This window comes from Xenopus tropicalis, chromosome 9 (genome assembly GCF_000004195.4).
Source record: "Xenopus tropicalis strain Nigerian chromosome 9, UCB_Xtro_10.0, whole genome shotgun sequence".
NCBI classification, from domain to species: Eukaryota; Metazoa; Chordata; class Amphibia; order Anura; family Pipidae; genus Xenopus; species Xenopus tropicalis.
The window spans coordinates 14,946,377-14,971,066 of NC_030685.2; the positions used below are offsets into that span (position 1 = coordinate 14,946,377).

At 48.2% G+C, this 24,690-nt stretch overlaps 1 protein-coding gene across 2 annotated transcripts in view; it reads right to left on the minus strand.

Moving 5' to 3' along the window:
* Positions 1 to 24,690, minus strand: part of rgs9 (regulator of G-protein signaling 9) — a 79,191-nt gene that overhangs the window by 45,968 nt on the left and 8,533 nt on the right. For both annotated transcript variants that reach the window (XM_012969987.3, NM_001103027.1), the window contains exons 2-3: positions 22,924 to 23,020; positions 14,920 to 14,970 (exon numbers count right to left, since the gene is read on the minus strand). In XM_012969987.3, coding sequence (XP_012825441.1) covers positions 14,920 to 14,970; positions 22,924 to 23,020 — 148 coding nt within the window. The remainder of the gene's footprint in view (positions 1 to 14,919; positions 14,971 to 22,923; positions 23,021 to 24,690) is intronic.

The window sequence follows — 24,690 nt, forward strand, 5'->3', positions numbered from 1 at the left end:
AGATACAAAAAGATTGGAATCAGGTAGGTTTTGATAAGATCCACCCTTTCTCTGAGGGTAAATTTCAACCCTTTCCACCGGTTCACCAGAACAGATGCGGTTTCCAACTTGCCCTCCCAAATTTGCTTGGCATAATCGCCATGGCCAAATTCGATACCAAGAATTTTAATTTTGGGCTGGGCCACTGGGAAGACATCCGGAAGATCGAAGGCAGGATCTCCCTTCCCCATCCAGAAAGTTTCACACTTATTCTGATTAATCAAGGACCCAGAGGCCCTTGAGTAGTCCCTTAGCACCCGTGCCACAGTCTCTGCCTCCTCCCCACTAGACACGACTACTGTGACATCGTCTGCATAAGCGGAGACCTTCAGGGCCCTCCCGGGAGACAGAGGAACCCCTGCTAATGCATCGCACTCTATCCGCCTTATGAGGGGATCAATGGCAAATACATAAAGCAAAGGGCTCAAAGGACAGCCCTGTCGGACCCCAGAAGAAACCCCAAAGCTCTCCCCGGACCAACCATTCACAAGTGGGAAACTCTCGGCCCCTTTATACAAAATCTTTAGCCAATTAACAAATTTACCCGGAAGACCGTACCTGTCAAGGAGCAACCAGAGATACTCGTGGTTTACCCTATCAAAAGCCTTTGACTGATCCAAAGTCAGCAGATACTTACCCCACTCGCAGATCCTGCACCGCTCTAGGACCTCCCGGATGCCAAGGACAGCGGAAAAGGTGCTGCGGCCCTTCACTGTGCAGTGCTGAGAGGGGGAAAGAAGCCTTTCTGCAAAAGGAAAAAGGCGGTTGAACATGACCTTTGCCAGAATCTTTCGGTCTGTATTGAGAAGAGCGATGGGGCGCCAGTTCTCAACCTTAGACTGGTCCAAACCCTTGGAGAGGAGAATAAGAGCTGAGTGTCTCATAGAGGGAGGGAGTAGGCCCTCTTCCAGGGTGCTATTGAATACCTCTGTGAGACGAGGGGCCAGGACATCAACAAACTGTTTATAAAATTCGCCTGTTAAACCGTCAGGCCCTGGAGACTTTTTGAGGCCTAAGCCTTCAATTGCCTTCCTGACCTCCTCAACTCCAATCTCACACTCCAATTCGTCAAAAGAAATATTCTCATCTTGCAGAATAGGGGTCTCTTCCAGAAAGGAAGACATACTGGCCCGGGAGAGCCCCTGCCCCTTCAGGAGTTCAGCATAGTAGTTCTTAACAACTCTGAGAATACCAGGGACCGAAGTCTCTAGTACCCCAGCCTCATTTTGCAAGCCGTGTATGGACTTGCGGGAAAACACTTCCCGGCAGTTTTGGTAAGGGTCGGGCGAGTGGTGCTTCCCGTAGTCCCTCTCCAAAACCAGGGAAGAGTACCTGTCATACTGATACTCCTTCATGAGGGCACGGACCCTGGCAACTTCCCCACCTTGGGCCCCATCAGACACCAGTCTGTCTAACTTTCTCCTGAGAGATTGGTAGGCACGATCTTTATCAATTTGTATCTTGTTTGCTAGGCCTCGAAAGAGTCCTGCTGCCCTCTTTTTGACCATCTCCCACCACTCCGCCTTAGTGTTGCACAGATCTAATAAGGATTCCTGAGCCTGAAAGAACTCCCTGAAGGACTGATTTACACACTCCTCCCCCAGGAGGGCCGAATTCAGGCGCCAAAGACCCCTTCCCCTCTGAGGGGACTCTGAAACATTCAAGGACACACTCACCATACAGTGATCGGAGAACTCCACGGCTGTCACCTCAGGAGGAGACACTATGAAGTCCTGTTTAACAAAAAACCTGTCTATCCTACTTCTACATGTTCCTCTATAAAAAGTGAAACCCGTGCGGTCAGGGAAGTGGCGAATGTGCACATCCTCTAGGCCGGCCTGACTAACTATGCTATTCAGGTAAATGCTATCGTAGCCCAGCCGACCTGCGGCACCTCCCCTATCCATAGGCCTAGTCACGGTGTTAAAGTCACCGCCAAAAATTATCGGCCGGGCTGTAAAAAGAAAGGGCTTAATCCTGCTAAACAGGTCCCTCCTCGCCTTTAGGGTCTGAGGACCGTACACATTAATAAGGCGAAGATTCTGCCCATTCAGCAGGACGTCTAAGACCATACATCTGCCCATCTCTACCTCAATCACCCGTTTGACTGTTACCTTACTGGTCTTAAAAAGGACCGCCACTCCGCTGTACATCTCGGCCGCAAGAGACCAGTAAGAAGGACCGTGCACCCATTCCTTCTTGGCCCTATGGAGCACCTGAAGATTGCATAATCTGGTCTCTTGCAAAAATAAAATGTCTGCCTCAACTCGGGAGAGAAAAAAGAAGGCCGTGTCTCTTGCACCTACAGACTTAACGCTCGCGACATTAATGGTCACGACGCGTATCGGAGGGGGAACAGCCATTTACAGGGTGATTAAGATGAGGAGGTTTCCACCCTCCTTTTTACCTTCCTATCATCGTCAGAGCATTCCCTCTTTGCAGAGAGACCAGATGGAAGCTTTTCAGCTTCAGCCGGACTTATGTCCTCAAATTCCGAAGAGGAAGAGTTGGCGTTATCAGACCGTGCCAGCTCCCTGTTTAGCTCCTCCTCCTCCTCCAACTCTGCCCTCTCCCCCCAAGATAAAGGAGCAAATCTGTTTACAGATAAAGGAAAGGGATCAGCCCCCTCCTTTGCATGGGCACCCTCTGCCCTTTCCTCTTTCTTCCTGTGATTCCCCCCACTCGAGTTGGTAGCCTTTTGTTTGGCCAAGGTGGCTTTCTGGGGTTCGCCTACTTTAACCCAATCCCCCAATGTGTTGTTAGCCACACTAGGCCGCTCAGAAGGGGGGGTCTCCTGAACTACCCTTTGGGACATTAGTGACCGTCCACTAGGTTGCCCTCTCCCTCTGCCCCTTCCCCGTGTTGCCCTAACGGATGTGAAGGACTGCGGGGCCTGGGAAGACTGCAGGGCCCGGGAAGACTGTGGGGCCTGGGAAGACTGCAGGGCCCGGGAAGACTGTGGGGCCTGGGAAGACTGCGGGGCCCGGGAAGGCTGGGGGCCCTGGGGAGGCTGAGATGAATTATGGGGGATGAACGGGTCAGGATCAGGCACAGGCTGAGTTTCCCCAACCACCTGACCCTGTGTGGCCTCGGACTCCAGCACCCCAATTTCCTTGCGGTATTCCTCATCAATGCTTTGCCACGACATAGGACAGGAACCGTACGCATGGCCGAGCTCTCCGCACAAGTTGCACCGGATACTTTTGGGACAGTGCTTTGCCACATGACCTACCCCAAGGCACATGGCGCATTTCAGTACATCGCAACTAATACTGAAATGCCTGGTGGAGCCGCACTTCCAACATTCCCTGGGCTGCCCGGGATAAAAGCAGCAGACTAAATCCCGGCCAATGTATGCGGAGCTGGGGATGTGCTGGGTGACATTGCCTACTGTGCGTAGGCGCACCTTAGCCTGCCAGCCCCCCGTCCATATCCCCCTGTACCCAAAGTCCCTCTCCAGCTCCCCTATCACATCCCCATACCTTCTCAGCCAGATCTTTAGGTCTGCGGGGGGGATGGACTCGTTCTCTATGAGAATGGTGACCTTGCAGACCCCAGGCCTAGACACGGGCACTGCCCGAAACCCCTCCCACATCCCTGTGGCATCCCTAAACTTTTCCCAGAACTCGTCCAACTCCTGGGGCCTCATGAAGCTGATGGTATAATCTTTGAACACTTTGTTATGCACAAAACAATAAATATCATTTGCAGTGAAGCCCATATCACAGATCTTATCAACGACAATATTTCCTTCAGGCAAGGGACCCTCCCCCTCCCACTGCAACCGCACCACATTCCTGCGCCTCCCCGAGTCTGCGGGGTAGATCCTCCCACGTCGGGGGTAATTCCCCACTGCAGGTTTGTCACTCACACGCGCCCCACTCACTGCCACCTTCGCCACATTCACACTGCCAGGCCCTTTAGCCTTGCCACGGACAATATTAGCAAAGCTTTGGCCACTCACTCCCGCCACCTCATTCGCTGCACTTACACCCGCCGCTGTGGCATTAACTGCACCAGTTGGGTCATTCACCCCTGCACCCACAGCTCTTGTACCTGCACCCACAGCACTCGTACCTGCACCCACAGGTCTCGTACCTGCACCCACAGCACTCATACCTGCACCCACAACACTTGTATCTGCACCCACATTCACCTCTTGCACAACAGCATTTGACCCTTGCACAGTTGGACCCGAGCCCCCCAACACTTTCCCCCCACACACATTTACACCCACAGAATTCACATTCCCAGTGCACTCACCAGCCTCAGGCAGTCGCTCACCGATCCCCTCACTGCAGTCACGCCCACACACACTTGCACCATTGGAAATGGCAGCAGTTGGAATTGCTGAACTACAAGAGTCCGCTGCCGAGTCTTTTGCAGCCGCCTTCTTCCTGCCAGATTTAGGAGCAGGCTTGGTCTCCTTCTTCTTGTTTCCCTTTCGCTGTTCCTCCTGCTGCTCAGCGACTGCAGCTTTGCCTTTATGGTTCCGCTCCGAGTTGTTCCCATCACAACTGGCTTTTTCCTGGTCTGGGAGAGACACAGTAGTGGATGTAATGGCCTCTGGCTGCTGTGAGATGTCACCCTCAGGGCCCGCTTGTTGTTCTGCACCGATGTTTGCAGCAGTGTGGCAAACTGACTCCCTTTCAGCCATTTTCTGCGCCGGCTGCCCTGCATTCCTCCCAGATGGCAGATTCTCACTGTTCCCTGCTGCAGCCACATTGGCATTTGCTTTTTGTGCCCAACTGGCCAACGCAGCAGGGGCTGACTGCACCCCAACATCCTCAGCTGACTGAGGGGCAGCCTGGGAGACACCCATAGACATAGGCTGATTTTGGGGTGAGGGCAGGACAGGGAAATCAGATTCTGTGTAGACAAAGCTACTTACTTCCAGCTGCTGTTTCTTTTCCTTTGCTTTCACCTTTTCCTTGGGGTCAATATCATCAATTTCTTCCAAAGAAAAGACCATTTTTTGCGGCCTCAGGGAGCAAGGAGACTCCACCTGCCTGATCTCCCTTAGGAGGCCCGGTGTACCTGAGGGGGTACCAGTGGGGGTACCAGTAGGAGTGCCAGTGGGGGTCCCAGGGCTCTTTGGAGCTGGCCGGTTTGGCTGGAGGGCCCCAGAGCTTTCAGGCTCCTCATCGCTGGACACCTCAGTAATGGCTCTGCTTCTCAGCGATGCCCTGTATTTTTCCTCCTGGCGTCTCTGCTCCATCTCGCGGAACCGCTCGGCATTATCAAACGATTCCTTTACCGCACCAATTCCCTTGCCAGGGAAGTCCAGCTCCCGCTCCAGAGTGCGCTGCTTGTCGCACAGGGCAGCAATCTCTACCTTCTTGCGGGGCCGGGCCAGGCTGTAGGCCTTAGCGCACTCATACCTCTTGGTCTTTATTAGAGATTTCAGAGCCGCAAGCTCAGCCCTTTTCTCCTTAAACTTCTGAATTCCCTTGGCCAGATTTTCCTGGAATCCCGGTTCATGCGGCAGCATATCAGGGTTAAACCCCGCAACTTGCACTGGGGACTCCGCTTGGGGCCCCTCAGAAACTCCTCCTTCTGCAGAAGCACCCCGAGGCCTAGGTGACTCAGATGAGGCCTGGGGCTTTCCTGGATCAGCATCCTTGGGCGCACCACACCCTCCAGGGCTGCAATTGCTCATGATTGAGCTCAACGAGCACCACACAACCTGCGATCAGCACCCAGCAGCACACACGGTCAGGTGAGCACTAGTGGGCAGTTCCTGCTGAATTGTGCTTAGTACAGGGGAATCCCTATGCTGCCATAGTTTTATGGTATCTCTCTGTACAGGCTATGAGCAAACTTAGGGGGCTGTTCCTGCTGAATTGTGCTTAGTATAGGGGAATCCATGAAAATGGTTTATTTAGATACATATGAGCTTGTTTATGCAATATAGTTTTATAGAGACCTACATTTAATGTTAATAACATTAAACTGCACCTGTATTAAATAATCAATAATAAAATGAATGTTATATAGAAATAAATGTGATTGTAGGTTCCCTTGAACTAACGCTTAGCAACAATTCTATAGCCCATTGGAATTATATGGTTTTATCCAAACAACTCTGCCAGAAATGACACAGAAATAATTCAGCCCATGTTTAAAGGGCAAGTGTGCAATGATTATGTCAACTTGTTCTTTCTATGTGGAGTTCTGTCCCTATCTCCGACACCCTAATGTATATGGGATCATTCTGATAGCACATTGGAAGCATTAAATCTATGCTGGGAAGTGCATGGCGTATCCTTTCCCCCTGAGTGCCGGACCCATGAATAAATAACGGCAAGTGAAAGCTCTCTGATCCGCAGGCATTTGCTGTACTTTCCGCTGACGCCGGACCTTTTGTTCCCCAAAACAAAACCAAAGGGCAGATGCTTGAAGGGCGAGCGATTAATCTGATGCCTGCGCTTACCCGCGGCTCAACATACATATTTCCTAATGGATTCCTCTTTAATATGTAACATATCATGCGGGAGGAAGAGTCTGTTAGTAAATGAAATACATAAGAATATAATCAGGGCCAGAACTAGGGGTGGGCAGGGGAGGCAGCTGTTTAGGGCACTAGAGGTGAGGGGTGTAAGTCAGACAGAGAGGCTGAACAAAAAGCTGGCGTGGGGGCTATGAGTGAGCTTCTAGCGGGGGTTTGTAGTAGGTGTAATGGAGCGAGACCCGGTGTGGGAGAGAGAGAGGACGAGGAGATAATGGGTGGAGGTGCCAGGCCAAGTAGTATTGCTTCGGGCACAAGAAAAACATGGCCCAACTTTGAATATAGTATAGAGTGGGGTCAGTCATCCAGAACCACAGAGACTTGCAGTGTATATAGTATAGAGTGGGGTCAGTCATCCAGAACCACAGAGACTTGCAGTGTTTATAGTATAGAGTGGGGTCAGTCATCCAGAACCACAGAGACTTGCAGTGTTTATAGTATAGAGTGGGGTCGGTCATCTAGAACCACAGAGACTTGCAGTGTTTATAGTATAGAGTGGGGTCGGTCATCCAGAACCACAGAGACTTGCAGTGTTTATAGTATAGAGTGGGGTCGGTCATCTAGAACCACAGAGACTTGCAGTGTTTATAGTATAGAGTGGGGTCGGTCATCCAGAACCACAGAGACTTGCAGTGTATATAGTATAGAGTGGGGTCGGTCATCCAGAACCACAGAGACTTGCAGTGTATATAGTATAGAGTGGGGTCGGTCATCTAGAACCACAGAGACTTGCAGTGTTTATAGTATAGAGTGGGGTCGGTCATCTAGAACCACAGAGACTTGCAGTGTTTATAGTATAGAGTGGGGTCGGTCATCCAGAACCACAGAGACTTGCAGTGTATATAGTATAGAGTGGGGTCGGTCATCCAGAACCACAGAGACTTGCAGTGTTTATAGTATAGAGTGGGGTCGGTCATCTAGAACCACAGAGACTTGCAGTGTTTATAGTATAGAGTGGGGTCGGTCATCCAGAACCACAGAGACTTGCAGTGTATATAGTATAGAGTGGGGTCGGTCATCCAGAACCACAGAGACTTGCAGTGTATATAGTATAGAGTGGGGTCGGTCATCTAGAACCACAGAGACTTGCAGTGTTTATAGTATAGAGTGGGGTCGGTCATCTAGAACCACAGAGACTTGCAGTGTTTATAGTATAGAGTGGGGTCGGTCATCCAGAACCACAGAGACTTGCAGTGTATATAGTATAGAGTGGGGTCGGTCATCCAGAACCACAGAGACTTGCAGTGTATATAGTATAGAGTGGGGTCGGTCATCTAGAACCACAGAGACTTGCAGTGTTTATAGTATAGAGTGGGGTCGGTCATCTAGAACCACAGAGACTTGCAGTGTTTATAGTATAGAGTGGGGTCAGTCATCCAGAACCACAGAGACTTGCAGTGTATATAGTATAGAGTGGGGTCAGTCATCCAGAACCACAGAGACTTGCAGTGTTTATAGTATAGAATGAGGTCAGTCATCCAGAACCACAGAGACTTGCAGTGTTTATAGTATAGAGTGGGGTCGGTCATCTAGAACCACAGAGACTTGCAGTGTTTATAGTATAGAGTGGGGTCGGTCATCTAGAACCACAGAGACTTGCAGTGTTTATAGTATAGAGTGGAGTCAGTCATGCAGAACCACAGAGACTTACAGTGTATATAGTACAGAGAGGGGTTTGTCATCCAGAACCACAGAGACTTGCAGTGTATATAGTACAGAGTGGGGTCAGTCATCCAGAACCACAGAGACTTACAGTGTATATAGTACAGAGTGGGGTCAGTCATCCAGAACCACAGAGACTTACAGTGTATATAGTACAGAGAGGGGTCAGTCATCCAGAACCACAGAGACTTGCAGTGTATATAGTACAGAGTGGGGTCAGTCATCCAGAACCACAGAGACTTGCAATGTATATAGTATAGAGTGGGGTCAGACTATACTACTGCAAGTCTCTGTGGTTCGGGATGACTGACCCCACTCTGTACTATATACACTGCAAGTCTCTGTGGTTCTGGATGACTGACCCCACTCTATACTATAAACACTGCAAGTCTCTGTGGTTCTGGATGACTGACCCCACTCTATACTATAAACACTGCAAGTCTCTGTGGTTCTGGATGACTGACCCCACTCTGTACAAATATACACTGCAAGTCTCAGTGGTTCGGGATGACTGACCCCACTCTGTACTATATACACTGCAAGTCTCTGTGGTTCTGGATGACTGACCCCACTCTATACTATAAACACTGCAAGTCTCTGTGGTTCTGGATGACTGACCCCACTCTATACTATAAACACTGCAAGTCTCTGTGGTTCTGGATGACTGACCCCACTCTATACTATAAACACTGCAAGTCTCTGTGGTTCTGGATGACTGACCCCACTCTGTACAAATATACACTGCAAGTCTCAGTGGTTCGGGATGACTGACCCCACTCTGTACTATATACACTGCAAGTCTCTGTGGTTCTGGATGACTGACCCCACTCTATACTATAAACACTGCAAGTCTCTGTGGTTCTGGATGACTGACCCTACTCTATACTATAAACACTGCAAGTCTCTGTGGTTCTGGATGACTGACCCCACTCTATACTATAAACACTGCAAGTCTCTGTGGTTCTGGATGACTGACCCCACTCTATACTATAAACACTGCAAGTCTCAGTGGTTCGGGATGACTGACCCCACTCTATACTATAAACACTGCAAGTCTCTGTGGTTCTGGATGACTGACCCCACTCTATACTATAAACACTGCAAGTCTCTGTGGTTCTGGATGACTGACCCCACTCTGTACAAATATACACTGCAAGTCTCAGTGGTTCGGGATGACTGACCCCACTCTATACTATAAACACTGCAAGTCTCTGTGGTTCGGGATGACTGACCCCACTCTGTACTATATACATTGCAAGTCTCTGTGGTTCTGGATGACTGACCCCACTCTATACTATAAACACTGCAAGTCTCTGTGGTTCGGGATGACTGACCCCACTCTGTACTATATACATTGCAAGTCTCTGTGGTTCTGGATGACTGACCCCACTCTATACTATAAACACTGCAAGTCTCTGTGGTTCGGGATGACTGACCCCACTCTGTACTATATACACTGCAAGTCTCTGTGGTTCTGGATGACTGACCCCACTCTGTACTATATACACTGCAAGTCTCTGTGGTTCTAGATGACTGACCCCACTCTATACTATAAACACTGCAAGTCTCTGTGGTTCTGGATGACTGACCCCACTCTATACTATAAACACTGCACGTCTCTGTGGTCCTGGATGACTGACCCCACTCTATACTATATTCAAAGTTGGGCCATGTTTTTCTTGTTGCCGAAGCAATACTACTTGGCCTGGCACCTCCACCCATTATCTCCTCATCCTCTCTCTCTCTCCCACACCGGGTCTCGCCCATGAATACAGCGCTGCCTGTATCTGGCTGCACTGTATTCATGAGCAGTGGGCAGGGGGAGGTATGTAGGTGTGCCCCCTAACTTGGGGGTCATTCAGATGTGCAAGTAAGGAAACAGCAGCTGAGAAGGCCATGACCCAGCCCTGTAGGTAGCCGGCCTGTGTTCAGCAGTCTACTCTCTGAAGCGCTCTCTTGCGCCCTCTAGTGCTCTAGCTCTGCTGCTCAGGTCTTGTCCCCTCATTTATTTTTACATTTTCCCATCAAAATGGGCATTCAGGAGTCTGGTTATTTGCTATAATTAGATACTTCTATTTTGTAATTATTGCACATAATTGATGTTCAACTAAGGCAGAAAAGACTCCTTGGCATCCCTCTGCTAGCAACGGCCCAGAGCAAAGAGAATACGTAGTGGTGCATAAAATGGCGCCTGGCTGCAAAGCGTTACCCCCTGCGACTCCCTCTCAGCCCATAAATCAGCAGTGTCCTATTTGTAGGAACTCGTCTTCCTCCCATTGTGCTGATGCGCAGCGTCTCTGCTCCACTATCAGCAACGGCTCAGATAATGCTCCCAAACCTCATTTCTGACGTGAGTGCAACAAATTGCTATTGAATGACAAAGGAAATCAAGCAAATCATTCCATTAATGAGAGCGCAGCCGTCGGGAGGACTCGGTAGGAAACTACAAGGGACAACAATGCAGTTTCTAGGCTACAGGAGAGGAAATTAACTGTATTGTTTTTCAATTTAAAGGGCTACAAAAGGTTGGAATGCGGGGTACCATTTTGCAAAGCACCCCCGGCCCCTGGTACCCCAGTCGTAACTTCTGTCCCAGCTGGTGTTCCTGTTGGTAGAAAATGTGCCTATCCAAATAGCCTTTTAAACCAATGGCAGCACCATCTTGGCATCTTCTACTGTTCCTGTGTAGGGGGGGGGGTAATACACATACAACTGCATACTAGACCCCTCTTTGAACTATTTTGCTTCTATCCCATGTCTCACCATGCAATTACCCCGACCCACTCCAGATCCACTCATTCTCTACCCTCACTCAACCCATTTTCCACCCCTGATCCACCTAAAGTCCAACCTGAGCCACCCAGCCTGAAGGTCAGTTAGGGGGAGATTTGGGGTGAGTGCTTATTTGTGCCCTGGGTACCCCTGGAACTATAGCAGGGTGACTGTTACCCCAATGTTTCTATATATCTGTAACCTTGTTATGGGCTAAGGGGGCCCAGCCTGAAGGCCAGTTAGGGGGAGATTTGGGGTGAGTGCTTATTTGTGCCCTGGGTACCCCTGGAACTATAGCAGGGTGACTGTTACCCCAATGTTTCTATATATCTGTAACCTTGTTATGGGCTAAGGGGGCCCAGCCTGAAGGCCAGTTAGGGGGGGATTTGGGGTGAGTGCTTATTTGTGCCCTGGGTACCCCTGGAACTATAGCAGGGTGACTGTTACCCCAATGTTTCTATCTATCTGTAACCTTGTTATGGGCTAAGGGGGCCCAGCCTGAAGGCCAGTTAGGGGGGGATTTGGGGTGAGTGCTTATTTGTGCCCTGGGTACCCCTGGAACTATAGCAGGGTGACTGTTACCCCAATGTTTCTATATATCTGTAACCTTGTTATGGGCTAAGGGGGCCCAGCCTGAAGGCCAGTTAGGGGGGGATTTGGGGTGAGTGCTTATTTGTGCCCTGGGTACCCCTGGAACTATAGCGGGGTGACTGTTACCCCAATGTTTCTATATATCTGTAACCTTGTTATGGGCTAAGGGGGCCCAGCCTGAAGGCCAGTTAGGGGGGGATTTGGGGTGAGTGCTTATTTGTGCCCTGGGTACCCCTGGAACTATAGCAGGGTGACTGTTACCCCAATGTTTCTATATATCTGTAACCTTGTTATGGGCTAAGGGGGCCCAGCCTGAAGGCCAGTTAGGGGGGATTTGGGGTGAGTGCTTATTTGTGCCCTGGGTACCCCTGGAACTATAGCGGGGTAACTGTTACCCCAATGTTTGTATATATCTGTAACCTTGTTATGGGCTAAGGGGGCCCAGCCTGAAGGCCAGTTAGGGGGGGATTTGGGGTGAGTGCTTATTTGTGCCCTGGGTACCCCTGGAACTATAGCAGGGTGACTGTTACCCCAATGTTTCTATATATCTGTAACCTTGTTATGGGCTAAGGGGGCCCAGCCTGAAGGCCAGTTAGGGGGGGATTTGGGGTGAGGGCTTATTTGTGCCCTGGGTACCCCTGGAACTATAGCGGGGTGACTGTTACCCCAATGTTTCTATATATCTGTAACCTTGTTATGGGCTAAGTGGGACCCTGGCCAAATGTATGACCTCCAAAGGGTGCTTGACAACCACTGCTAATAACCAGAGGAGCACCAGCCTATGTTTCTGGTACCACACAGGTGACAGTAAGGTGGGAGAAGTCCAGTAATTTTTAGAAATCCATATGAATATATTGAACCTTAAATAATAAACCCGATTACTGTATTTTAAATCAATCAAAATAAATATTATTACAGGGTAAATGAGATTTTTTAAAGATATGCTTCATTTACATTCAACATTAAAATGAATTCCTAAAGTGATTTTGTTCCTCAGCAGTTGTGAGACGCTCAGATAGAAATTGCAAAATGGAAAAACAGAAGCCGGAAAGAGATAAAAGAAACTGTGGTTAATCAGTGGTGCATTGCCCCTGGGGATAGGGATTCCATAAACAGACACTCAGAGGGCCCCTGTGGAATCCAATAGAACCATGTGTAGCTGGTATAACTGTATTACTATGGGGCCGTAGCACCTGAACACATCCTGTGGGAAAAGGCAATTAAATAGAGGTTTAAAAAAAACTGCCTCAGTCATGTTTCTATATATCTGTAACCTTGTTATGGGCTAAGGGGGCCCAGCCTGAAGGCCAGTTAGGGGGGGATTTGGGGTGAGTGGGTTATGGTGCCCTGGGTACCCCTGGAACTATAGCGGGGTGACTGTTACCCCAATGTTTCTATATATCTGTAACCTTGTTATGGGCTAAGGAGGCCCAGCCTGAAGGCCAGTTAGGGGGGGATTTGGGGTGAGTGCTTATTTGTGCCCTGGGTACCCCTGGAACTATAGCGGGGTGACTGTTACCCCAATGTTTCTATATATCTGTAACCTTGTTATGGGCTAAGGAGGCCCAGCCTGAAGGCCAGTTAGGGGGGGATTTGGGGTGAGTGGGTTATGGTGCCCTGGGTACCCCTGGAACTATAGCGGGGTGACTGTTACCCCAATGTTTCTATATATCTGTAACCTTGTTATGGGCTAAGGAGGCCCAGCCTGAAGGCCAGTTAGGGGGGGATTTGGGGTGAGTGGGTTATGGTGCCCTGGGTACCCCTGGAACTATAGCGGGGTGACTGTTACCCCAATGTTTCTATATATCTGTAACCTTGTTATGGGCTAAGGGGGCCCAGCCTGAAGGCCAGTTAGGGGGGGATTTGGGGTGAGTGCTTATTTGTGCCCTGGGTACCCCTGGAACTATAGCGGGGTGACTGTTACCCCAATGTTTCTATATATCTGTAACCTTGTTATGGGCTAAGGGGGCCCAGCCTGAAGGCCAGTTAGGGGGGGATTTGGGGTGAGTGCTTATTTGTGCCCTGGGTACCCCTGGAACTATAGCAGGGTGACTGTTACCCCAATGTTTCTATATATCTGTAACCTTGTTATGGGCTAAGGGGACTCAGCCTGAAGGCCAGTTAGGGGGGGATTTGGGGTGAGTGCTTATTTGTGCCCTGGGTACCCCTGGAACTATAGCAGGGTGACTGTTACCCCAATGTTTCTATATATCTGTAACCTTGTTATGGGCTAAGGGGGCCCAGCCTGAAGGCCAGTTAGGGGGAGATTTGGGGTGAGTGCTTATTTGTGCCCTGGGTACCCCTGGAACTATAGCAGGGTGACTGTTACCCCAATGTTTCTATATATCTGTAACCTTGTTATGGGCTAAGGGGGCCCAGCCTGAAGGCCAGTTAGGGGGGGATTTGGGGTGAGTGCTTATTTGTGCCCTGGGTACCCCTGGAACTATAGCAGGGTGACTGTTACCCCAATGTTTCTATATATCTGTAACCTTGTTATGGGCTAAGGGGGCCCAGCCTGAAGGCCAGTTAGGGGGGATTTGGGGTGAGTGCTTATTTGTGCCCTGGGTACCCCTGGAACTATAGCGGGGTGACTGTTACCCCAATGTTTCTATATATCTGTAACCTTGTTATGGGCTAAGGGGGCCCAGCCTGGAGGCCAGTTAGGGGGGGATTTGGGGTGAGTGCTTATTTGTGCCCTGGGTACCCCTGGAACTATAGCGGGGTGACTGTTACCCCAATGTTTCTATATATCTGTAACCTTGTTATGGGCTAAGGGGGCCCAGCCTAAAGTCCAGTTAGGGGGGGATTTGGGGTGAGTGCTTATTTGTGCCCTGGGTACCCCAGGAACTATAGCAGGGTGACTGTTACCCCAATGTTTCTATATATCCGTAACCTTGTTATGGGCTAAGGGGGCCCAGCCTGAAGGCCAGTTAGGGGGGGATTTGGGGTGAGTGCTTATTTGTGCCCTGGGTACCCCTGGAACTATAGCGGGGTGACTGTTACCCCAATGTTTCTATATATCTGTAACCTTGTTATGGGCTAAGGGGGCCCAGCCTGAAGGCCAGTTAGGGGGGATTTGGGGTGAGTGCTTATTTGTGCCCTGGGTACCCCTGGAACTATAGCAGGGTGACTGTTACCCCAATGTTTTTATATATCTGTAACCTTGTTATGGGCTAATATAGCTTATTAGGAGTAAAGACGAATATATTTATAATTACATTTCTTACCTTAAATAGATCCACTTCACTAGCCACTTGTGCACAACAGTGGTTGGATTATACGGTCACTTGCATTTTTACATTAGAACCAGTGAAATTCAAGTCACGGGCAAGAGCAGAGTGACTCACCTTCCTCGCTGATAGAAAGCTTCTGAATCAGCCATTCCACCACATCGTTCCCTGTATCAGAATAAAAGCAAATGCAATCAAAGCTGATTTTGCATTAATGAAGGGATATGTGATATGTAATTTAGTCAAACCTCATAATAACCAACTGACCATTGATGATGTAAAAATAGTTACTGCCTCTGCACTGGACTGTGCAGCAAATGCATGACAATTGTATATATATATATATATATATATGTATATTACATAAGCAAATCTATCCAATACATGTTAAATAATACACAAATAACACACAAAAAACACAACATAAATTACAAACAATTACAAATTGATCTAGAATATTGTTTATGCCATACTGTAAGAAAACTACCCATTAAATGAAAATAGTTACACACTTAACATTACATAGTACGTCACCCTAACCTGTAATACTTATAGCAAAGCCTTGGTGCTAGAATATGGGGTGTCATTCCTTGCCCTGTACCTTAAAAAACTGCCACTCCAAAATGGAGCGCCTGTGTTCCCTTCATGAATTCAGAGCTGCCTGCATTCAGTAGCACTGTATTCATGTAGGTGTTCCCCCTCCTCACATTGGCCATCACTAATATGCTATTAAAGACCTTCCAACTCTCCTGGACTTCTTAAGAGTCACCCATATTTATATATATGTAGGGGTTTACCAAAAACGGGCCCTTAGGACAGGAACCCCTAGGACAGGCCACAGGGTGGTGCTGGGAAACAGGAACACTGGGATGACTGGGTTGTCAATAGTTAATAGGGAGTACACCTGTAGTACGGGTTATGGCCACAGGGTGGTGCATAGGCCCATATAAGGGAAGCAGCCATGTGCTGTGGGGGAATGTTGGTTAGTCCAGGGACTGCTCCAGTAGTGGAGTGAGTGCCCCGGGCATAGTTCTTAGATAGGAGTCCTGTAATAGATCGCTCTAGGAGTGATATGTAGGGCAGCCTAGTTTAGAATGGGCGGACATGGCCCCTCCAGGAGTAGTAGCGAGGTCAAGACCTCCCGGCATTATATCAGCCGGAGTGCAGGGAACTAAGTGGCTAGGGAAGGTGTACCAAGGCACCACTAGTCCAGGAGGCCGGATCTGAGGATGCCCAGTGAGAGTACCGGTGTGGGTCCCTGTGGGGTAACGTCCTAGCGTGAGTACCGGGGGAACTCTATGGTAGAGTGTCTTGCCGTGAGTACCGGGGAGAGCCCCTAGAGGGGAGTACATGTCGGGAGTACCATTGGGTAGGCCAACAGGAGATGGTACTCAATGAGACGTATGGAGATATACTCTGCACTGTTTACTATTGTCAAGCTGCTCCTGGAGAGGTGTCCGTCCAATAAACCTTTTCATTTACTTTATTCATATAACCGTGTGGTGAGATCTATTAGTCCGGAGGAGCACACCAACCTATGAAGTTCCCAGGGGGTAGGAAATAAGTCCATACCACTATCCCTGGGTGGAGGCACGCCATTGCTGGGAAACGCCTGTCCCCCAAAGTAAGCGGGGCTCAGGGCTCCTGTAGCGCCAAGTAAGCAAGTAGTACCACAGATATCTGTTCAGGTGGGCTACATATATATATATATATATATATATACCCCAGCTCGACAGAGAAAGGGCCGTGGTAGTGGCCAGGGGTATTATGTGCATGGTTCAAAACAGGTTTGCATTTGGTTCCCCGGAGGGTTTTGTCTATTAATATTTGGGGATGGGGGACATTCTACATTATTTCTAAACAGTGATTACATGAAGAATTGTATTCCCTGGTACTAAAGGGGCTTTTTTTACTTCCTTTCTGGTGAACAACAGTTCTATATTGCTCTAGGCACAGTGGTCCCCAATACCTGCCTAATCCCACCCCTGATCTGCCCAAACCACACCCCTTTAGCAGGAGTCCCAACCCATTTCTATGCAGTCCAGTCCCCTCCCCCTCAATTCAGCTGGACCCCTGAAGGCAGTACCTGGGCACTTAGTATATACACAGTGAATGCAATTAAACATGGAGTGCTAAGCAATGTGGTTTTGATTAATGACTATATATATATATATCTTTTGGTCTGGAACCCGCAGCTGCATAGAGCAGATATTCTGGTGACTGCAGGTAACATTACTGTTTCCCTGGGTAATTCTTCTTTAACGCTAATTAATTGAGGTAATTTGTCACCATGTAAGAGACTTGGGTTTTTGGGGAAATGTACACACAGGAGGATTTAAATCAGAAATGATGAAGTCCCTGTGTATTAACAAGAGCCGGGGGATCAGTTATGTGTGTAGCCCCGAAGGGAAAGGAGCGTTACCCTTACTGAGAGATTATGAATCATACGTGGGAATTATCCTTAGGGGCTGACCCTTGCACTTCACTCTCAGGAGGAACCGATTCATTCCATGGCCTAATGGAATACATATGTTTCCTGGATATTGTTACCAGCACATATCTAAATAAATATACTTGCCTGCTGAACAACAGTTAGCCCAGTGATCCCCAACCAGTGGCTCGGGGGCAACATGTTGCTCACCAACCCTCTGATGTTGCCCCCAATGGCTTCAAAGCAGCTTTTCATTTTTGAATTTCTGACTTAAAGACAAGATTTGGAGGCATAAAGACCATGTGTACTGTCAAAGCAGAGCCTCCTGTAGTCTGCCAGTCATCATTGGGCTATCAAATAACAAATCAAAGCCCTTATGGGTCATCCCCAACAGTTTTTACATTTAAATGTTGCAAACCCTATGGTCACTGAGGGGCCTGGGACACGGGGTGTCTGCTTCCTCTATAGCTATAGAAAGTCCCCACCCCATATGCCTGTGACATCATGTGACCGCATGTGACATCACTTGGTCAAAAAATGTTGGCGGCAGCACAATATTTCCCGGAATTCTTTTCTTGCAAGTTGACAGCTCTGGGCTTGTGAGGCGGGGCTATGACATGACAGCTGTTGGTTGGCTGGCTGCTGTGTCAAATAGTGCCGACTGGGTAGGCAAGGACCAAGCACAGGCTCAGAGGGTAGTGCTGCCCAGGTCAAAACTTCCTGCCTGATTTTCTAAATTAGAAAATCTGACAGGCCCTTTGATTGACATGGCGATTGGCAAATCACCAATCCCTTTGTCATAGCCCTGCCCACAGATATCATGAGTCCCACCCCCAATATCATGTGTTCCGCCCCTTGGCGGCACTGCCCCATCCCCCATCTGACATTCCCATTGCCAGAAGGCACCAACCCTATTACAGGGAGATCTGCCTTTAGTGTGTTCTAGTCCCGCCCAATGTTGGAGTGACTTCCTGCTCCTGCCCCCAGTGAGCCGCCATGATAGAGTCCAGTCCATAGAGTCCAGTCTAGTCCAGCCCACTACCTATTTCTTCTTCTCTTCTCTATCAGGCAGTTTTACTCTAATATGCTTGTCGTATGGGATTTGATTGAAATGAATATGTTGCATGACAAAGACGAATTGGTTTTTAGGTGAGAACTGAGTGTGGAAACGTTGTCTCCAGCTCAGAGCAAAGTAATAAAGAACATGGAACAGGGAGCACACAGGCTTCTTATTGCAGGATTCTTAGGTAGGATCCTCTGGCATTGGTTGGGCGTGGGCCCTGAAGAGCTGGACATACATTCAATTGAGCAGTGTTGCTTTAAGAACACAAACATAATTCTGCACAACCTCAACTGGGGGCAACCAGGGGTGAGGGGGGACTGGCAGAACAGGGGGCGAGTATGGCTGCACAAGTTCAGTAGGACTTGGCCTAAAAAAAATGATTTTACCCTAAAAGTATTCCCGGGATTTATGGTCAGGCAGCATTTGAGTTACAGTGTTTATATCCCCTTTAAATCTAGGCTAAGGCATATTGCTAAGCAGCGCGGCAGTGCCTGTCAGTCCCTCCGGCAATGAAGGGATTAAACTGGTTCTGGATTCTTTAAATTATAGTCCATGAATTATTTATTAGGTTAAGTTGCTGGAGAAAAAAAAAACAGCTAAAAACTCCCAGCGACAGATTTTGAAAACAGCAGCAACGCAAAAAGGAAATGTTCTGAATAGGCACCTGTATTGTCATCAGCGCCTCTGTACTGGGAGATGGGGGTGCCTGTGCCATGATGTGGCAAGGTGGGGGGTTACTACCCAGCTCTGGGTGGATTTATATTATATCTAAGGTTCATCTGGCTATAATTTAATGTAACTTAAAAGCCCAATAAAATTCCAGCTGGTATCGTTTAAAAAATGTTCCTAAAATAACACCAAACCAATAGGAAGATGGGGAAAAGCTCAAGGGCTTCCATGGAGTTGGCTACACATTTGCACTGGGTCCCACCACTGTCTGATATATACAAATTCCCCTATTCCCTTCTCCTTTAGAACTGTCAGTTTACCAGTCTCACACCTACCAGTCCAAACCACACCAACCCTAACCTGCCCCTTCTCATTCCAGGCCCAAGGTTGAGAAGGGACTTGAACACCCAACATCACGTCAGCTTATGGTAGGCCCGGGCTGGCAATCTGTGGGTTCGGGCAAATGCCAGAGGGGCTGCTGTAAGATGCCATAGTCACTATTTATTGGGCTGGTGGGGCGCTGTTTGTGCCTCTGGGTACTGGGAATGCCAGGGGGGCTGTAAGGTGCCACAGACAGTCACTATTTATTGGGCTGGGGGGCTGTTTGTGCCTCTGGGTACTGGGAATGCCAGGGGGGCTGTAAGGTGCCACAGACACAGTCACTATTTATTGGGCTGGGGAGGCTGTTTGTGTCTCTGGGTACTGGGAATGCCAGGGGGGCTGTAAGGTGCCACAGACAGTCACTATTTATTGGGCTGGGGGGGCTGTTTGTGCCTCTGGGTACTGGGAATGCCAGGGGGGCTGTAAGGTGCCACAGACAGTCACTATTTATTGGGCTGGGGAGGCTGTTTGTGTCTCTGGGTACTGGGAATGCCAGGGGGGCTGTAAGGTGCCACAGACAGTCACTATTTATTGGGCTGGGGGGGGCTGTTTGTGCCTCTGGGTACTGGGAATGCCAGGGGGGCTGTAAGGTGCCATAGACAGTCACTATTTATTGGGCTGGGGGGCTGTTTGTGCCTCTGGGTACTGGGAATGCCAGGGGGGCTGTAAGATGCCATAGACAGTCACTATTTATTGGGCTGGGGGGCTGTTTGGGCCTCTGTGTACTTGAAATGCAAGGACCTATTTTGAAGCCCAGTCCCAACCTGAATTATGGGATAAGCCCCTGGAAGCCAAGCCCCAGTGCACAAGTTCTGTTGGCAACTGTGACCAGTACACCACCTGCACCTGAAGCAGTAGGCAATTTTATGCCCAAACCTGCCTGACCTGCAAGTCCTGGGCTGACCCAAACATCAATACCAGGCATACATGTTCTCAGCCCTCCCTCTGTATCCCCACTCTCCTATAAAGGACGCTCATTTTTTGTCACCATGTCACTAACAACCTTTCCTTTTCTTGTATCTTCACCCCAGTCGCCATCTTCTCCTCCTATATTAAACGTCCCCTATTTCCTTCAGCCTTCACTCTTTTATGTCTCTTTCTTGTCACCAGACAGACAACATTTGGGCTGAGGTTTGGAACCTAGAACACTACAAATACACAAATAGTGGGACTCCACTAGGGTTGCCACCCAGCCGGTATTTGACCAGCCTAACCTACAAATCGCCAGCTAGGGTCGATGCTGCTGTGACACATTTACCAGCAATATACCTGCCAGTAAATTTGTACGGCTGGCAACCCTACTTATGAATTCCACCCTTCCTTCACTCGTCCCTTTTTAAATAGTCTGCCCCGCCCATTTCCCTCCCCCACACTCCCATTTCCCTGCCCCATATCCTAATTCCCCCACCTAGCCCTCCCATTTCCCCACCCTCTGATGTCATCGTCCGCCCCAAGTGACATCACTAACCACCTCCTAAACCCGAAGGCCAGTATTGTAAATAAAAAAAAGGTGGCAACCCTAGGATCCATAGTGTAGAAGCTGTATGTAGAAAGTGTGTGGGGATACTAGGTAAAAGGGGCAAGATGCAATAGTAGACGACTTTGGTGGCTCTAGTGCAATACTGGGGCAACAGGAGAAATAAGAATGCAGAAGTACGGCAAGATGGCTGCTGTAGGGCAAGATGGCAGCAGGAAGGCAAGATGGCAGCAGGAGGGTAAGATGGAAACTAAAGGGCAAAACAGTGGTAGTTGCACTTTATATTACTGTTGCCCAACTGTTGGCAGTGTTGGACCGGCACACTACAATACCAGGAAAACTCCCGGTGGGCCCAGGTGTCGGTGGGGCCCTCCTGCTCCTGACTATTTGGCCTGTTTCATGGTCATTCCCAATTTCTGAATGGGAAGGAAGAGTAGAAATAAATGGAAGAATAGATGCTAGCATGTAAATAACAGAGACTAGGGGAATAAAGAGGTTGGGTGAGGAAAAATAGTTTAGAGCGTGGGCCTATGGTCTAAGGTTTTCTGGTGGGCCCCTGGGTCCCAGTCCGACACTGAGTTAACGTATTAACATGCAGAGTTGGCAGAGCTTGATTACTATAAAGTACTTTGTGTCCTACGACACTTTAAAAAAAAAAACTAAAATCTCCCACTGTATTCTGAGAAAAGAAACATCTCTCCGGCCTCCCTTTCCGAAATAAAACCCCCTCAGGCAGGGTTTATTCCATTCTCTAGACTGGTACCAAAAATACATTTGCCCTGTCAGTTTTTCCTTCACTAATGCCACTGCCAGGGATGGAAACTCTACCCGCTCAGTGTGGATTTCCTTAACTACATGCCCTGAGGAATTTTCCTGCAGTTCTCTCAATTTCGTGCATAATAGCAATGTTTCTAGAAATATCTCAGAAAATAAGAATACAGAGCGCACGCGCTGCATATGGCGAGCAACAACTCCCTATTTCATCGCAATGGAAAATTTTGTTATTATAGAGCTCAGAAATTAACCCATTATCAGCAAGATTTTATGGTTGAAGTGTGTAGGCACATGCAAATGGCAGTTAGGGATTGTGACATCACTTCATTACCCCCTTATTTATCATTAACTACTTAACTGAACAGTTAACAGTACTGAAGTAACTGACAACGTAGTTTAAATGCAGGGGTCCCCAACCTTTCTTACTCGTGAGCCACAGTCGAATGTAAAAAGACTTGGGGAGCAACACAAGCACCATAAAAGTTCATGGAGGAGCCAAATAAGGGCTGTGATTGGCTATTAGGGGCCTCTATGCACCCTATCAGCTTACAGGGGCTTTATTTGGTAGGAAATCTTGTTTTTATTCAACCAAAACTTGCCACCAAGTCAGGAATTCAAAAATAACTCCCTGGTTTGGGGGCACTGAGAGCAACATCCAAGGGGTTGGGGAGCAACATGTTGCCCCTGAGCCACTGGTTGGGGATCAATGGTTTTAATGTATACACCTAGTGGCCAAAAGTTACTAGACACCTGTCTGTCCAACATCTCATTCCTAAATCAAACGGATTAATATGAAGTTGAACCTCCATTTGCTGTTCTTAAAGCTTTTACTTTTCTGAAAAGTCTTCCACTAGATGGTGGAACATTATTGGTGGGTTTGGCTTCCATTCATACGTAAGAGGTTGGGGATCAGGCCTAACTCCCATTCAGGGTTCCAGTTCATCCTACAGTTGTTTGGTTTGGTTGAGGTCAAACTAGTCAAGGTCTTTCACTCCCATCAGCAATTCTGTAGGGACCTGGCTTGGAGCATTGGGGCATTATGGCTGAATTAAGAAAGGCCATTTCCCAAACTGTTCCTCAAGGTAGGAAGCATGGAATTGTCAAAAATGCTTTGTACAATGTAGCCTTAAGGTTTGCCCAAACCATTATAAATAGCCCAGAACATTATCCTCCTCCACCATCAGCAATACTCCTTCATGCAGGTGGTGTTCTTCTGCTATTTGCCAAACCCTGACTGTGAATCGTTATTTATAAAGTTGCAAAGTTGGGTGGAGTTCCCCTTTAAAATAAAAATGTACCTCTGTTTAAAGTTGGCCAGGGACTTACCTGTCATGGCATGAGGTATAACTGTGATCAGGAGCCTCTGATTCCTCATTTTGATGCCCATGTCTGGATCCTGCATGGACACGACCAGTCGTTCCATCTAACAATGCAGAACGACAGCAAGATTAGGGTTGGAATTTTCTTCCCCAGTTTCTAGACAAGCAAGAAAGGGGCATTATAGTGACCTCTTATGGCCATAACTGGCTTTTTTCTCTGAAATCAAATTTGTCACTTGTCACTTAATGTGGCTGGAGGGAAGTAGAGTAGGTATTTGCCTAAAGCACTACTAAGGGGGGGGGGGGGGGGCTGCCTTCCACTGCTGCTGCCCTGAGTCTGCCCTGGGTAAAATGTCCTGCGGTGCAATCGGAGCAGCCCATTGGTGGATGACAAGTGTGATAGGGGACTGGTGCCCCTTGCCCCTTAGCGCTGTAGGAGGCCCAAACTTAATAACTAGTGCAAAAAAAGATGCTCTAGTAATAATGGTCCATACCATCGCTATGGCCTTTGTTTTGCTCTTATCACACAAGGGAAGACTGCCATGCAGCTTTGGCTTGCTAATGTTAGACTAACAGGAAAGGAATTCTGTGGACCACTGGCCCTGGAAGGGCTGGGGGTAGTTTTATCAGTCTAAAAGCTGTCCCACTGTGCCCCTAGTTTCTATAGATGTTGCTGAAAAACTTAAAGAACATGTAGCTGTTGGCTACTGAGCATGCTCAGTTCTTTTCAGCTCAGGTTACAAAACACACCCTCCATTCTAGCAGCCAATGAAGAGATAGCTGGTTCCCATAGAAACTCTCCTATTTTTTTCTCTTAACCTTCTCTCCTGAGCTCATCTCATAACCATTACAAATGCAAAAAATCCTCCAATGAGAATCCCAGCTGATCTGTGTAAATCCGGCTCCCTGTTCTCTGTTCCTGCAATTGGAGTTGGGAGCATTAAGCCCAGTTTCCCAGCACTGAACAAGTCTGTCCCTTTATCCCCATGTCTGATTCCTGTGCCATATAATGAGGGGAAATAATGACATAATTATCTCTATATGTAAGGTACCAGCAAGATGCCTGGCACAGTGCTGGGAATCAGCGTTCTCATTGGTCAGTGATTTTGCATTTATAATGACATTTTTTAAAAACCAGGGTGCGCAGTTGGACAGCATTATGTTTGGGTTTAGTGATTTCGCTTCGCTATAAAATTTGCATAACGGCAAGAAAATTCGCAAAACGGCGAAAAATTTGCAAACCACATTTGTCACACAATTTTTTTTTGTCGCCTGCGTCTTTTTTTTTGTCGCCCGCACATTTTTGACACGCCCAAGCCTTTTTTGACTCAACTGTGCCCTTTTTTTATGCAACCGCGCCTTTTTTTTTTACGTGACCACGTCCAATTTGATGTGACTGCGCCTTTTTTGCCGTGCCCAGCGCCTTTTTTGCCGCAACCGCACCCAATTTGACGTGCGACAAAAAATTTTGGGACGTGGCGAATTTTCCCACAATGGATTTTCACAGAAAAAAAAATTCGCTCATCACTATTTGGGTTTACAACCCCTTTATATTATGCTGGAATCAGACCTAGGGATAAAGGACAGACTTGTGCTGAGAAACTGTGCTTAATATTTCTAATTTCAGTTGCAGGAACACATGCCACGGAGGCAGATTAGCTGGGACTCTCATTGGCCGATTATTTTGCATTTTAATGCAGTCACTGGGGAAAAAGTTTCATTGAGTAATATTACTTTGAGACTACAACCCTGTTTGTTGCTGGGGAATTCCTTT